Genomic DNA, 16,203 nt, shown 5'->3' on the forward strand with positions numbered 1-16,203 from the left:
CCCGTGGATCAAGATGACAACTGCTGGTTCCATTTCCCACAGGTGAAGAGCTTGCTACAAACTCCCCAAAGTATACAGTGACTGAAGTAGAAATAGACAGCCAATAACCGCATTTATCTCTAGATCATCCCATCACTCTGGGTTTCTATCCTAGAAGCCTGCAGGGGAGTTGTGAACAAAGAAATGCCCTAGATTGCTTCTCTACTAAGGATTTCAGGTCCTTGTAGCATGAAAGGAGGTGCAATGATTAAACATAATGCCAAATTCTTTTCTAGGCAACAATAAACCTAAAAGGCTCTTGGGCAGATAGACATGACCATTCTGTCATTGTCTCCCAGTTAATTTTATACCAGCTGAGATGTACCACAGGTAGAGAATGAAACACTTAGTATTCATGTGGTGACTTTCGCCTGGGTAAAATGGGGGTTGTCATGCCTACGCATTGCACTTGGAACACGTGGAGAACAGACAGAGAAATGATTCTCCAAAAGATATGCTAGGAAGTGGTTCTCATTCCACCTGGTGGGGAACCCTAAGGGGGAAATGCCTCTGTTCTGTGCGGTGCATGGTGGTCTGCATTTTAGGTACCGGGCAGTGGTAATCAGACACAGCGGAGGAAACCAAGCCCACATCTGCCCCTTTCCCAATTTCCTCAAAGAGAGATTGAGCCCATCCCATAAGATACAGAGTTCTGGGAAATTCTCCAGCAGCAGTGAGGCTGGCAGCAGTGTAGGCAAAGAGGAGCCCCCTTGAGCAGACTTTTATCCCAGCACAAAGGCTGCAGTTCCTCCTCGTGTGCAAGAACTTTGACCCTACTCTTCTTATAGTGGAAATCCTGGTGGTAGGACATGTGTTAGACCTCATTCCTGGGAAAAAAGGAAAGAAGGGGCAGCGAGAGAACTCCCTGGAAGAGTTCTGCTTCACTCCTCACTTAATCGCTCTCTCTCTCCTCCTTTCTCTGACACACACGTACCCTCACGTACCTTCATACCCCGGTCAACACATGCATACACTTGTGCATACACTAGCCAACCAGTCTCCCCCACAGCAACAGCCTCCATCCATAGACACCCACATGTCACATGCATAGCCATTTAAAAAAATACAGGCAAACCAGGAACTATACTCTTTTTTTCTCTTTTCTAACTTTTTTTTTTTTTTCTAAAAAAGGCCTTTTTAAAAAATATATTAAAACAGGTAAATTTTTACTCAGATGTTCACATGGCTGGAGCAGATTGACAAGGAAAACAATCATAAAATAAATTTTTGTCTCAAAAAAACAAGAACTTTTCCCTATGCATTGTCTCTCACTAACTTGACTGCAGCTTTCTTGCATGGAACGGGTGCTGCTGGAAAAGGAGCTCTGGGCAGACCTGAAACTGACTGAGCTGAAGAAGCAAGGGTGCTGGAGAAAGGAGCAGAGAGCAGGGGTGCAAGGCCGCCTGCCTGCCCATATCAGTCCTCTGTCGGTTTCATTTCTCATTTCCTAAGGGAGTTCCTAAGGGAGTGATCCTGGGGAGCACTCAGTGTACCGGAGCACGCAGAGGAGGCAACACACAAAAAGTAAGAACCAAGGTGGGGAATCACAAACAACAACATTTTAAGAAATCTGGTTAAAAAGAATACAAAAGTGACTCCACAGAGGGCAAGGAAGAGCCCCCACCCCTCCCATTTTTGTTCCCTCTTGCTTTCTTGAATGACAAGAATCACTTTTAAGGATTTGTTTTGTTTCATGGTTTGGCTGGTTCTTTTTCTTAATCTTTCCCTTGGTTCCTCTCCTTCAACTGCATTCATTTTAGACAGCACCGACTTTACAGATCCAGGCTGCTGAGTGACTCCCTGTGGGAGAGAGAGAGTGTGTGTGTGTGTGTGTGTGTGTGTGTGTGTGTGTGTGTGTGTGCAGTGGCTGTTTCATTTTCCCCCACCTACTTCAGTCCAAGGCTCAACGTCCCATCTGCTGGGTGCTAACAGTCTCATGGGAGCACCCTGTTGGCACTAAGGTTAGGCCTTGGATTATCTTTGCACCTGGGATCTGTGGATTTCCCTCCCTGCCCGGCACTTGGAGTGGACCCCCCATTAGCTACAGAGTTTGCCTGTCTCATACTCCACGGGGTTTGGCAGCTTGGAATTGAAAGCCCTCAGGGAGGATTGGATCCTGCCCACCTCATTGTTGGCCAGCTTGAGCCGATGCCGGAGCAAGCAGGAAAATAGGTCAAGGCGGACTTTGCCAGGTGGAGAGAGCTGGTTCACCCGGTCCCTAAGCTCAATGAGCTGCAAGAGGGCAGAGTCCTGGGAACCTTGAGTATATGGGTAGTCCAGCTGGAGAATTAAGTCCCGGATAGCATCTGGGTCAAAGGGCAGGCTGTAGCCAAAGACCTGCAAAGTATTGATTTTCATGTAGCCAAGATTCTTGGAGGGATCAGTCATCTCCAGGGGCTCGTAGTAGATTGTCTCATTGGAGCTGTCATCCAGGGACTTGATTCGGCTCCGTAGGTAAACATGGACCGTCTCAAAGAAGGTCTTCCACCTGTTTCCCAAGGTGATAGTCCAGTTTTGGCACTGGGCAGCTGTGTCCACGTTAGTCCTTTCCCAGTCAGGGAAGTCGCCCTCATTCACGGGCATGAACCAGCTCTCCGAGTGGCTGCCCCCAAAGGGGTTGACGTAGATGGCCATGACAGGCTCTAGGGTGCTGTTCTTGGTGAGGCAGATCTGCAGAGACAAGGCCAGCATCACGTGCACCAGCCCAGGCTTGTACTTGTTGCTCTTCAGGGTGAGTAGCATGCGCTTCCTCCAGGAAGGGTCAAACCAGCTGCCCAGGCGCATGTCATTGCTGATAAATATGGAGTGAACCTCTATGCGGCTGTCTCGCTTCAGTAGCAGGTACTTCAGCTCTAGGTCCTGCAGGTCTGTCTCCAGCCCCAAGAAGTTCTCCAAGGACTCAGCCACCTCTGGCCGGCAAAGCCCCTGGGCCAGCACATAGCCAGGGTTGCAGCTCCCACAGCGTGTGCTGTTGTCTGGAGCACAGTGGGCACACGCAAGACCTTCACCCAAGGCACATGGGAGAGGGCCCTGGCAGGAAGATTGGTCATAGGGGCAGGTGCAGCTGTGGCTTTGTTCTAGGAAGGTGCCAGGGAAGGTGCTTTCTCCACAATAGAGGAGGGACTGGATTCGGTTCCACCAGTAGGACACAGGCCTTGAGGAGAGAGAGAAAAATGAAGCAAGAGTCAAAGAAATCCACACAGTGCCATCCTCCCTAATGGTGGTGGGAGATCAACTAATGGGTGGGGAAGTGATGAAGAGGATAAAATTCCCAAGCTCCTTAGTGGTTCCCTGAATGATGGAATCCTTACTACTCTACTTTGGATTAATGGAGTAAAGCCTGGAGCTCTGGTTCGGATGAATCAACACCGTAAATATTTGACTTCAAATTTCTCCTAGAAGCACACGGTTTCATCTCTCCCCAGAACTGCCTCATTCCCTTATTCAAAAGCCTGCAGAGGATTTTCACATATTTATTCAAATTTAAGTCTTCAGCTTCCAAATAAGGTCTTCCAACTACTGGCTCTCCAAACTTCCTTCATGCCAACTCCATTCTCACTTCACAGTTTCTATCCTTTCTCTCCCTCTGCTTCTATCACTTTTCTTCCAAGAGAAAGAAATTTCTCTCTTAAAATTCATATTTCAGCTCTTATGTAACCTCCTTGAGAAAGCGTTCCCAGGCTTTCATTTCAAAAAAGAGCCACCCCAGGTACTCCCTACCACATTACCCTGCTTTTATTTAATTCACAGCAATTATTAGTTTCTGAAATTATTGGTTTACTTGTTTATAGACTGCTTCCTTGTAAACAGAATGAATGCAGAGACACTCTACTATCCACTAACATAGCCTTAGAAATTAGCATTGTTCCTGATGCATTAAATACATATTTGTTGAAAAAAAAAAGAAACCCTCACAAAAACCCTTGCTGACCTGTCCTCTCCACTCATGCGTCCCTTCTCACCTTGTGCCTCAGTTAGTTACTGCGAAGGCAGCTTCCCTTGCTTAGAATGCTGCTCACCTTACATGCACCGAACCATTTCCACCTCTTCCCTCAAGCTGTGGTCAAGAAAACCTCCGCCCAGTTGGCTTTCCACTCTGGCCTCAGCCTCTAGCACATCACGTCTTTGATTCATGCCCCATGCTGTACTATTCCCTTTAAGTGGTTGCCATATAGTTATGATTTTCTATGTTTTTATGTTTTATGTTTCCATATGTTTGCTAAATCTTCCCAATGAACTAATATCACTGACATATTAGGCTATGAAATATGAACTTAAAAACTTATTGAATAAATAAACTAATGAGTGAGTGAATGAATGAATGCCTATGACAACACAGCCCACTCTGTTCCCAAGGTCACTGGGTCTCATTTTGCCTTCCTGCCGTGTCTAAGAGGAGAGGACTTTAACTTGTTTGCAACTATCCAACGTGTGTATTTCTCATTATATGTGATTGGTGTATGAGCTTTAACTCCACCCCTTTCTTTCCTAAAAGACTCTTAAAATGGAAATGAGTGAGTGAGAATTATTGTATTATTGGAATAACATTTGAATCTACTATAATTTATATAAAAGGAAACTTAGTCTCTTTCTCTCTCTCTTTTTCCACCTTCATACACAATTCACAATTGAGAATAACGCACAAGTAGGTCAAGATGACAGGAGAATCAAAGAGGCCATGTGTGGGTCACCACTCCCAACTCCCCCATGTTCAACAGAGGGCCCTCCCTGGCCTCAGCAGCCATGGGGGGTGGCACCGGGCTCTGGCCTGACGTCTGTGGGGCGCTCACCTCTCCTTGGGCAGGCGGAAGCGAGGCTGCCGGTGGCAGCGCTTGCAGAGGTTGAAGAGCCGGCGGACGATCCGACGGGTCTTCTTGAGCAGCACTTTCAAGCTGGCTCCCAGCAGCTGGTAGCGGTGCTGGAGGCTGGTGTCCATGGCCCAGAACTGGGAGATGGCTGTGGAGTTCAGAAACCGGTCCTGGGGCAGCCTTTTCAGCAGGGTCTGGAACTCCTCTGTGGACAGGAATATAAAGTGAGGGGCAGCTATGCAGAGCCCTGGGAGGGGCAACCAGGCCCTCTCCACACTCGGCTCACCCTCCAAAGTCATGGCACAAGGGAGGAGGTGTCACACCCACTACCCACTCTCCCAGATCCTTCTTCTTCTTTTTTTTAATGGCTTTATTGAGATACAATTCATATACTTAAAAAAATATGACTCTAGGATTCTTTCCTATCCTTCCTTCCCTTTATATGCTTTTGAATTTCAAAATAGATCTCTGTCACTATCCAAAGGGCCAGAGGTCCTGCTTTCAGCAATGACCTTGGGACACATCTGTCTCCCTTTTATATCTTCTTCTAAGTCATCCACAACACAGTGTCAGGCCAATCTTCTTCAAGAATACCATGACACCTTTATGGAAAATGTGAGGTGCTCATGAAGGTGAAAGTGCACCCAGCTGGACAACGTAGACACAGAGAGAAGACAGGACACCCAGCTCAGAAACATTTCTTAGAAAGATTTCTGTCCCCTGAGACCAGCCTATTCCCTCCATGTCCAGCTCTCCTACCCTCTAAGATACCCTTCCTTTCTTTCCACCATCAATTCTTGGCCAGACACCTATTTCTTCCTGCAGTTAATCCAGAAGCAATTGGCTTCTTAGTTCTCAGCTCCTATTGCAAATCTGAGCTCTTCTCAGAGCTTCCTGGGCATGGTATTTTTTTCTGACTGCATTCTCAGATGTCTGTCCTCTGTTCTGCTTTTACTTGGGACCTGTAGCCACCATACTTTTCCTGGTGGAACACTAGACAGCCCTTGTTTGCTCATCAGCAGTAACTCATAGTGATGGAAATCTGAAGTCCCTTCCTACGTACTTCAGAGTTATCAACTATATCCCACCACCATTAGCCTAAAGCAGCTGTAAAGGGATGGGAATGGAATAGATATTCTCCTCAGCTATCAACTGCCTTGTCTAGGACTTGAAATGGAAACACTGGTTTCTCATTCCTGAATTTTCATTACCTGGTGTCTCATTCCTCTGGAGGATTAGAGAACCACATCTAGTAATGACACTAATAACTAGCATATGCGTAGTTATTTTAAGGAACCATTTAAGCATGCAGAAGAGTATAGAGAATAATAGGATGAACTTCCATGTTCCTGCCACCTCTTTTGCCATATTGGCTTCACATTTTTTAAAGATATAAGGTGAACCAAATATACTTGGAGGCCCTAAACTTCCCCTCCCTCTCTATCCCGAGGTAACAACACTCTTGATGTTTTCTTGTTATTATGTAACTTTTGTTTACTACAAGTATATTTATCCATGAAAGATACTGAGTGTTAGTTATGTTTTCAACATCATATAAATGGTAATATACAACACATAGCTTTTTTCATCTTGCTCTTTCTCCAACATCATGTTTGAGATTTTATCCATATAACCATCATTCATTAAGCATTTCAACATATGAAAAAACCATGTCCTTTATTGCTTTAATTTCACCGACATTAGTCCATAGGGTCCTTCCATCCATCTATTATTATCACATCCCTCTTTCACAGATAGGAAAACTGAGGCATTGAGAAGCTACATGGCTACTCTAGGTTCATAAAGCTGATCTGTCTAGAACAAGTATGCAAAGCTAAATACTCTACATCCAGGTCTTAACAAACAGCAACAACCAACAACTATCATGTACTGGTTGCCTCCTGTGTGCCTAGAACTCTTCCGCACTGCACACCTCATTCATTCATTCAACAAATATTTATTGTGCATACACTTTTCAGGCAGGCCTGTTCTAGGCATGGTAGAATCTGTAGCAAATAAGACTGACAACACCCTTGCCCTCAAGTATACATATACCTAGCTTATTAAGTCCATAAAACATGTCTCTTAGGTAGGCATTGTGTTCCTTTACATATGAAAAAGAAAATAAAACTGGGACTGGGAGGGTGGTCATATGAATTGCTTGAGATCACAGAGGCAGGAAGTGGTAGAGCCAGGATCTGAGGTGAGTTTTCCAGGCTTTTTCCTTGCCCATCTCACACTGACAAGGCCTGCCAGCTGCTCACCTGACTCCTCAAACTGCCGGTTGTGAGTTGCCCAGGAGTCCTGGATCTGCAGCAGGCTATCCTCCATGGCCTGGATGTCAGCATCAGGACAGTTGCATTCTGGGAAGGCGGGGCCACACTTGCACCAGCAGTCATTCTCCTTGCAGACAAGCTCACCCTCAGAGCTGCATGTGATGTAGCTGAGTGCCGCAGCCACAAACCGCTCCCGCAAGTATTCAGGCAGGAGCACTTGCAGGCCTGGGGAAACGATGTGTTAGGGAATCATCAGGCAGAAGCAGTGGGGACTCAGTTTCCTACACCCAAGGCCACAGGAGACCCAGCTGGGTTTCTGCTGACTTGCGCATCCTGGGCACAAGAATGGTTACCCCCGGGCCTGATCCTGCTGAGCTGGTTGGGAGAGATGGTTGTTGCTGCCCCAGCGACAGATGGGGGAGGATCTGGAAATGTGATGAAGAACATCAAAACCCAAGGCTTAGCTGAACCCCTCGCATCAGCCAAATTGAGAGCGAGTGTATCTTAAGAACAGGTTTATTGGCTTCACATCAGCATTTCTAGGATGGAAAGGAAAGATGTTTCAGATAAGAGAAGAGCTTAGAACTGCCATGGGGGAGGAATCAAGGCTCAATGGGCTTTTTGCTCTGCCTCCAGTAGCCATCTTGTTTCTAGCTTAGTAAGGATTAGCAGTCAGCATTTTACAACGTCACCGAATGCTGACCCTCTTGGACCTCCCACACCAGCTCTGAAGACGAAGAAGGAGGACAAGGGCTTGGTTACATGGCAGGGATAGGTGCTGGTGGGCTTACAATAGGCAGGCACTATGTCTGTACTTCCCATATATGATCACAGTGAGGCTCTAATGGGTGTGGACAGCACAGCTAAAAAGAGTATAAGTAATTTGCCCAAGGTGACAGGAGCAGTGAAATCTTGGTGCCTGGTATCAGACCCTGTCCTTTTCCCATCAGATCAGATTCCATAACTGTGACTAGCTGCCCCATCTCCATATGATTTAACTCTTTAGGAGACTGGAAAGTAGGATGGTGGTAGACACCCCAAGGTCAGTCAGACTTGGTTAGATTTCAATGGCACCCAGCTCTACTTTTCGTTAGCTTCCTGTGATCTTGGGTAGACTCCACTAAATTGCTCAAGCTTCAGTTTTTGCTGCCATCTGTGGTACCTATCAGTTTACCCCATGGTGATCAAACAAAAGCAGAACATTCCCCTGGTTGGCTTCAAGCCACAGAGAAGGCAGCTGTCAGAAGCTCCCCAAGGGATGAACTGAGGACAGAACTTTGAATGCTGCCAGGCCATGTTCTAGGTCACACTGGCAGGAGGCTCCCCAAGTAGGGCCTTGCCAGTTGTGAGAAACTGTGCCAGGAGAGTCAGGGATACGAGGACTTCTGATAGGATGTGCTCCCCTTTCCTCAAATGTCTGCCAGCTCTTTATTTTCACAACCTTGACCCTGTCCTTGGCATTAAATCAGAGAGCCCTCAGTGTATCTCAGTCTTCACAGACCTCAAAATAAAAATTGCAATTGCCAGCAGCAGCAGATGTTTGCTATTCTTCTTGTCTGAGGTCTACCTGCTGTTCTGAAACTGCTCCTAAATTTTCCTTTCCTGACATCACGATCCTCACAGTGGCGCTTGAGCAGTCCTCCCCACACACCCTGTCCATGGGCTTGTGTTCAACACTCACCCCTCTCCAAGTCCTTTCCTTTCACCTCCCCCATTACCTCCTTCTTCCTCAACATAACATTTTCCATTGCTATAAAATAAGTGCCCAGAGCAATGTCTGCATGAGTGATGGGCTATAAAATTAAATGGCATAAACTATTTCAAATGAACCACCAGACATTTTGAACTTCACTCATCGCTAATTTCCAGACACAGACTCAGCTCATCCAGGGACACAGGAGAAGAGGGATGCTAATCACATTAGGTAGCTCTAAATAACAGGAATCTTTTACTCCTCTTTATTATATATTCCTTGACTCACTGGTGTGTCGCTTCTGGCTCAGACTGCCTGGAATTCGCAATCGTAGATCCTCGTTGAGGGCTATTGATTTGCTAATGCCGAGACAATAATATCTCAAACAGAGTCCAATTCAGTTAGGCCTTAAGATAAATGAACTTTTCCCACTGCCAAACATTTCCATCTGAATCAATTTGCACAGCCCTGGTCCACAGGATGCCCAGAGGGAACAGAGGGCAGTTGCTGAGTGCCTCCCTTATCTCTCAGCTGCCAGACCTAGCGTAATTCCCGTTCACTGTCCTTCCCACTTTGCTTGTTTTGCCTCCAGTCAAGGCTCCCATTCCCCCTCACACTCTTCTCCTGGCTTTGAACTTCCCAAGGCAGACCACAGACTTACCACAGAAAACAGGGACTACTCTCGGGCTGGAGTTACAATAGCCAATGGTCCAACAGGTTGTATAGCTCGTAGTAGAGCTACAAATGGTGGCCCCATAATCACTGTACAAAGGCAAGCTATTCCCCATGGTGTTATTAGGGTAAAGCAGAGAGTTCTTCCGGCAAAAAGGAGATTGTCAAACTAGGTCAAGGCGTATAAGGATGGATGTGCTGTTCTTTATAGCACAGTGACAGAGGTCTTGGGAAGGAATATCAGGTGGGAGGATTTGGACATCAAATGGAAAAGTAAGGGGTCTTGAGTGTAGAGTAAACCATATCAGAAGTTTTCCTGAAAGGATGATGGAAAGTCGTTAAGCACAGGTCCCAGAAGTTGTGATAATTCTTGTCCTAAGAAGGGTATGGCCAAATGAGACAGGAAGGACTTTTTCTTGCCGGTTAGTGATTCCAGTTTTTCACCAGGTGTGAAAGGTGTGAAAAACATCAAGCTGCTGCTCACCTAGTAGCTGAACCTTGTTCTCCGGACTCTGCACCAGGACAGAGCTGACTGAGTCCAGATTGTCATAGTTGCTGCAACCCAGGGGACCAGTCCTTGTCTCTGTGACCTAGAGAGGGGAAGAGCAGAGTGTGGATTTATTTAACAAGTGGAGACCTTCCCTTGGGCCTTCCCGTTTGAGTTGTCCAGTCTTAGGCTTTTGTTTCCTGTCCTTGACTAGCCAAAGGAACGGCTCGTGCCTTTCTTTACCCCGGAGCATAAAGTCGTTTTGCCTCCACGATCTGAGACAGAAAGTGTCTGGGTTGTCTAGCTGGCAGCATTTGTACATGCGTGGCTGTATATCAGAGGGAGCCAAAGTGAATTTGTGTCTGGGAAGAGGAAATTAAATAAATGTAAGCCGGGGAGGTAGAGGAGGAGAGAGACCTTTGAGCTGGCATCACCCCTTCTCCCCCTCCCCCAAGGAAGACAGGAGACCAGACAAAGGCCTGGTGGGCCTGCGGGCGAGCCCAGTTGCATCCACTTGATGTGGTGTCCACAGGCCTTAAGGATCCTGAAGATGAAAAGCACTAGAGAAATATGAGCTATGAGTATTATTATTAGTATTAAACATTTAAGTCCCACCTCGGCACTGAGACATCCTTAGAGAAAATCAGCCATGGGCTTGCTGCATATTTTAATAAGTATATTAAATATACATAAACTCTTATAGCTATGTAATATTGCCAAACACCATAGAGTCATTTTAAAATATTATAAAGTTGGCCCATCAGTTTTTCCCTGATGTTTAAAGTAGAAGATGAAAAATGGGGAGCTTTAAATGCAATGAAATAATCATGTAATAAGAATGATGGGGACCTGAGGCCCTTTTATTCTCAGGATCTCTGAAGACTTTGCCAACAATCAATCAACCAATCAACAAGTACTTATTGAGCAGCTACCGTTCAATTCTGTACAATTCATCAAACATTCAGAGTTCTTCGAGAAGTTGGCCCTGACTCTTCTGACCTCTTCTCCTAGCTCCAGGCCCCAATGCTTTGCAGCAGGTAAACAAGTTGTAGTTTTACCTCTTTTCACATCCTTTTGTGTGAGCATTGGATTCATGCCTACCTCCCCCCCCCCACACCCACCCCCCAACACACAAAACTCCCTATCTCCTTTGCCCACCAAGTTATCCACAGTAATTTGAACAGGGCTGGGAATATAGTAGGTATCTAATGCATAAGAAAGTGCATGAGTGGTATTTTGCAGGTTTGGGGGTTGGGCACAAAGACATGCAAGCTATGTACTATGTCCTCCAGGAGGTTACAATGTGTGGAGAGGCAGGTACATACACAACTGATTGAAACACATCCAATTCCAGGCAGAAACAACATGTCATAATGAGAACTGAGGAGAGCACACCTCTAGACAAAGGGAAAAGCAGGGAATTAGTTGGTCCTTAAGGACAGGCAGGAAGTGGGCAGGTGGAAAAGGGAAGAGAAAGCACTCTAAGAAGGAAAAGAAAAGGCTGTATGATCTACAACCCATAGGTTTCATAGTGCATGGGTTTAGCACCCTGCTAGATACCATGGTGAATACTGACGTGTCAGTGACCTCCTCAAAGGGATGTTGGTATACTTAGCCTTCAAAATGACACAAGGAACAGAACATTTAAGTGAGAGATGGTGTGAGATTGACTTAAAGTACAGAAGGGGGAGAGGCAGGAGAGAACCTTATGGCTTAGAGCAGTCTGAGAAGGCCTCATGGAGAAGGTGAGCCATAAATTGGTCTTGAAGGATAAATCAGGGTGGGAGGGAAAGGAGAGGGAGTTGGGAGAGCGAGAAAGAGATAATTCCAGACAAAGGCAGAGGTGTGCCAATATACATGAGGCGTGAGGAGCAAGACTCCATCTGAAAGAAGAGCCATAGCTTCTCTACAGTCTACTAGGTTCTCTCCCTGAGGTCACCCCACTTAACCTTCACAGCAACTCTCTGAGACAAATCTCATTACAATCACTCTCCAGAGCAGAAAACCAAGGTTCAGAGTTACACACGCGAGGCCCAGAGAAGATAAGGGGCTTATACAAGGTCACACTGCTAGTTACCTGCAGGGATGGGATTCACTCAACTTATTTCATTCTTTTATTCACTCATTCATCTAACAAATACTCAAGGAGCATCCAGAACTCACAGTTCCTGCCAGTAAGGAGCTCACAGACAAGTGGAAACAGGTTTCTATAATCCCAGTACCCGTCTGTTGCACAGGGGCCTGTCCCTCCATAGGTGGGGCCTAGGTGTGAATTACGTCTCTTTATAGACTGAGTAGGTGATTGGCTGATTGTCAGACTGGAGTGGGAAGGCAGAGCCAGTTTTATTGCAAGGTAAAGTCTACTTTTTATACAGTATAAAAATCCTTATAGGAAAAGCCATGGCTGAGGACTGGCCCTGCTACTCTGGGAAAGCCTGCCCTTCTTGGAATTAAGTGGGCAGATAGGCCTGGGGGTAGGGTGGGGTGTAGTGTTTGGGAGAATTGCCTGCCCCTGCCTCTAGGTAAATAGGCCATCACAATGCTGCTGAGTTCTGCGCTGGCTTTTCCATCCACCAGCCACTGAGCTGATCACTCACCAGCAGGTCTAGCAGGGAGGGAACTGAGCAAGTCCCAGGTAGGAGTAGGAGGAGTCAGAGAACAGCCACAGTAAATCTTTCTTCTCCCTTATCTTCACCTATTCCTACATACCACTGATCCTCAATCCATTAGCACACACAAACACACACACACACAACCATCTTTTTCAGCTTGCTAGGACTGGCTTTGATGCTATTTTCTGACCTTTGCTCTGCTGTTTCCAAGAGTCAGTTCCATAGAAGGATGTTCAATTAGGTACATCACTGAAAGTATGTGACTAGCACTCCTTTGTTAGGTGTGGCATAAGGATGGGAATAAGGAAGAGAAAAAGACCATGATCCCATATTCATTTCCTGATAAGGGGAAGGATCTGAAGCCAGATATCCATAAATGAGGAAGGCCCACTCATGTTTCCTAGATCCCAAAGTCATAGCCCTTTCCGTTGCTATTCTGCTCTGAGGGCATCTCTGTCCTCCCTAGAGAAATAAGAAGGTGGGAAGGAGAAAGGGAGCTTGAGAGGTCTCCTGGCAAGTACTGCCTGGGTGCTGATGTAAGGAGGATGACATGAGACTCCCCCACGCGATGAAAATCCAGAGTCTCTCAAGGCTTAGTTGAGAAAACCCTGGGCCTTTCTCTGTAGAAGAGGTGGAAAGCTTCAGCAAATTAAATAGGGGGCCCACGGAGGTAATGGGAAGTGCAGTTCACTCAGGCACAGGCTTCAAAGAACACTTCATATAAACTTTCAGAAAGGGAAAATAATTATGTGCTAATTGGCCTGTTGACAGAGATGGGTCCTGCCTTCAGAAAGCCCTGATGGATCTCAGGTTCATTAGCACATCCAATTTTCCATAAATACCCTCATTCCGAAGAACCTGCTCCCCTCTCCCTGTCCTCCGCTTCCCCAGCTGCTCTCTTCCTACCTAGGGGGCCACCTGCAAAGCTCAGAGCCGAGGAAACGGGCTTCTAATTGTGAGCAAGAGGGCTGGGCTGGGAGAGTGCAGCTGATGGTCCCTGTGCTTATAAGAGCTGCAAATTGAATCCCAGGCTGCTGCAGTGAAGAATTCAGACAACTCAGTTTTAAGGATGCTTTGTGAGAAAGTCTCCCTTTTGCCATCCCAGGGCCCACCTAAACTTTTGGGAGGCCTCTCTTCAGTCAGCTCAAAAGCATCTCAAGCCCTCCCCACCAAGTCCTTCCTCAGTCTTCAACTAAATAGAGGGTGAGCTACAACTAACAAACAGGTCCACTTCCCTCCTCCATGGCTCTGACCCCTTCCAGGGAATGAGGGACATGGCATATAAGTACAGAACCCTTTACAGTGTGCAAAGTGTTTTCAGGTGGTCTCGCCACAGCCCTGTGGTAGAGTCAGGATGACATTCACAATATTTAACAGCTGGTAGAACAGGAGCGTGCTGACTAGTCAGAAGAGGGGCCAGCATAATGCCAAAGCAGGGTTTAGGAGGCCTTCCAAGGCCTTAGCCCTTTGGCTACTCTCAAGGGGATATCTGGGGATTCCAGGGTAGGGGCAAAGGTAGTTAGGATGGCACTCAACGGGTTGGGTGAGGACTGTTTACCAGCCCATATGGAAGTGTTTCAATATTTTAATAGCTGATCTACTCATTTAGCTGAATGTGAGCTCCAGTACAGATGACCCAAATAAGTGGTAACTACATGCCATGGATTTGAGAAATGGAGTTTAATGACTTCTCAAGGTCACAGAAATAGTAAGCATCAAAGCTGAGAATCAATCTCAAGTCTTCTCACTTGAGCAAGTTTGTTGCTTACTAAACCATGCAGGCTGCCCTCACCCATCAAGCATTTTACTGAGCATCTCACCCCACACCAGATTCTGTGAAGGAAGCTGGAATTGTGGGAATGCATGCTGCAGAATCTCTACTGCTCTAAGACCTACTTTTTTGGAAGGGGGAGAGAGGCATGTAAACAGATCCAGTATGAGAGGCTAGGCTGATCATACACCTCACAGCAGAGGGGCTGTTCAGTGGGGTCATGGAAAAATGTGTTGGGCAGGGCACCCCTTTCTCCATGTTTGTGCTAAGAAAGGGTAGAAGGTGAGAGCCCACCTGCTTAATGAAACAAGATATGGGCAGAGACACTCAAGTATTTTTCACTCACTAAGGCAGAAGCAGGTGGCAGGGTTCCCTTTATCCCAACCCTATACAGTGCAATGACTATGCTGAAAGCTGGCTCAGCTACTGCCAAGGTATGTTCAGTAGAGGGAAGCCGGTGACACATGCTACAGCACCAATGAGAGTGTCAAGCTAGCAAAGATGTGGTATGGGGTGCCTCTTGCCTATTGGGCTGGGTCTTGCTTTTGTGTGCTTGCACACAGACTGAGCAGAAGCACCTAACCCATGTGGAAAATGCCGTGTCCAGTGAATCATTCATTTATTCATTAATTCAACAAGCCCCTACTCATTACCCATAATGTGGCAAGTTCTGTACTGGATACTGGGAATCAAAGATGAAGACCTATCTCTCCTAAAAGGACCTCATAATCGTAGATGGTTATCATCACATTGGCTAGCAATTACAGTTCAAAATGATAAGCCCTATAAAAGGAGCATATGCTTGAAACACTGAAAAGGGGCATTTAACTACCTGGGGAGTCAGGAAAGGCTTTACAAAAGAGGTATCTTTTTTGAGCTGAGCAAAGAAGGGTAAGGAAGATCCACTCAGGTGCACAGGCAAGCATTGCAAGCAGAAATATGAGGGATACGTGAGAGCATGGCATATTTGAATAAAGACTGGTAGTTAGGTATGACTGGGCTACAAGACACAGACAGAGGGTAGAGAATGGGGTAGTGGTAAAGGGTAGGCAAAGACTATGGAGAGATGAGACTAAGAAGACATCAGGGATAGATCATCAATGGTCTGGTAACTGTATGAAGAGAAAGAATTATCACTTTTCAAGCTCTAGTTGTTCTATGGTTGATGCTTTAATGCATCCTCTTATTTAATCTTCACAGCAATCCTCAAGGTAGAAATTTTTCTAATTACTAATTGTTCAACAGTTTTGGGATAAGTCAGCTGAGGTTCAGAGAAGTTTGCTTACTTGTTCAAATACCCACCACCAGTAGTTGCAGAGTTCAGGCTTTCGGGTTCCCCTAATCTGATCCCAACTCTACAATTGATTTCCATTGTTATCTCTGTATCTCACAGTCCATCCTGAGCAAAATCCCCTATAAACTCAACTTCTTCTCAAGGATCTGTTCTGCCTTTTTGCTCTGAGCACAACCTAGCTAACCCTGAGGATGATCATGGCTTCTCCTGAATTGTTCTCTATTAGTGGCTCTCTACTGTCCATCACATTCCTGGGAGTGGAGGTGAGTTAGGTCCTGCATGCTCATCATCCTGACATCCTGACCACGGCTCCTTCCTCCTCCCTGACCACCTCTGGCTCCTCAGGAGCATACGCCATCAGGACTCTATCACCCACTCCCCCTCCTCACTGCAGTCTATTTTTCTTGTTATTTCCCTCACTCACTGAGGATTTTTGGTATTAGAGTTACTGTCTTTCTTACCACCACCAGGCCTGTATCATTCCTGTTGACCACAGAATCCATAGAATTCTTCAATTGCAGCCTCTTAGTTTCTTCTTTCCTCACCTCCTC

The 16,203-nt window shown here is 46.2% G+C and overlaps 1 protein-coding gene across 4 annotated transcripts in view; it reads right to left on the reverse strand.

Moving 5' to 3' along the window:
* Window positions 1–1,580: 1,580 nt before the first annotated feature.
* BRINP2 (BMP/retinoic acid inducible neural specific 2) overlaps window positions 1,581–16,203 on the reverse strand; it is a 118,450-nt gene continuing 103,827 nt past the window's right edge. For all 4 annotated transcript variants that reach the window (XM_037825283.1, XM_037825282.1, XM_037825285.1 and 1 more), the window contains exons 5-8: window positions 9,973–10,078; window positions 7,112–7,348; window positions 4,830–5,052; window positions 1,581–3,193 (exon numbers count right to left, since the gene is read on the reverse strand). In XM_037825283.1, the coding sequence (XP_037681211.1) occupies window positions 2,077–3,193; window positions 4,830–5,052; window positions 7,112–7,348; window positions 9,973–10,078 (1,683 nt within the window). In that variant the 3' untranslated portion in view covers window positions 1,581–2,076. The remainder of the gene's footprint in view (window positions 3,194–4,829; window positions 5,053–7,111; window positions 7,349–9,972; window positions 10,079–16,203) is intronic.

Source organism: Choloepus didactylus, chromosome 2 (genome assembly GCF_015220235.1).
Source record: "Choloepus didactylus isolate mChoDid1 chromosome 2, mChoDid1.pri, whole genome shotgun sequence".
NCBI lineage: Eukaryota > Metazoa > Chordata > Mammalia > Pilosa > Megalonychidae > Choloepus > Choloepus didactylus.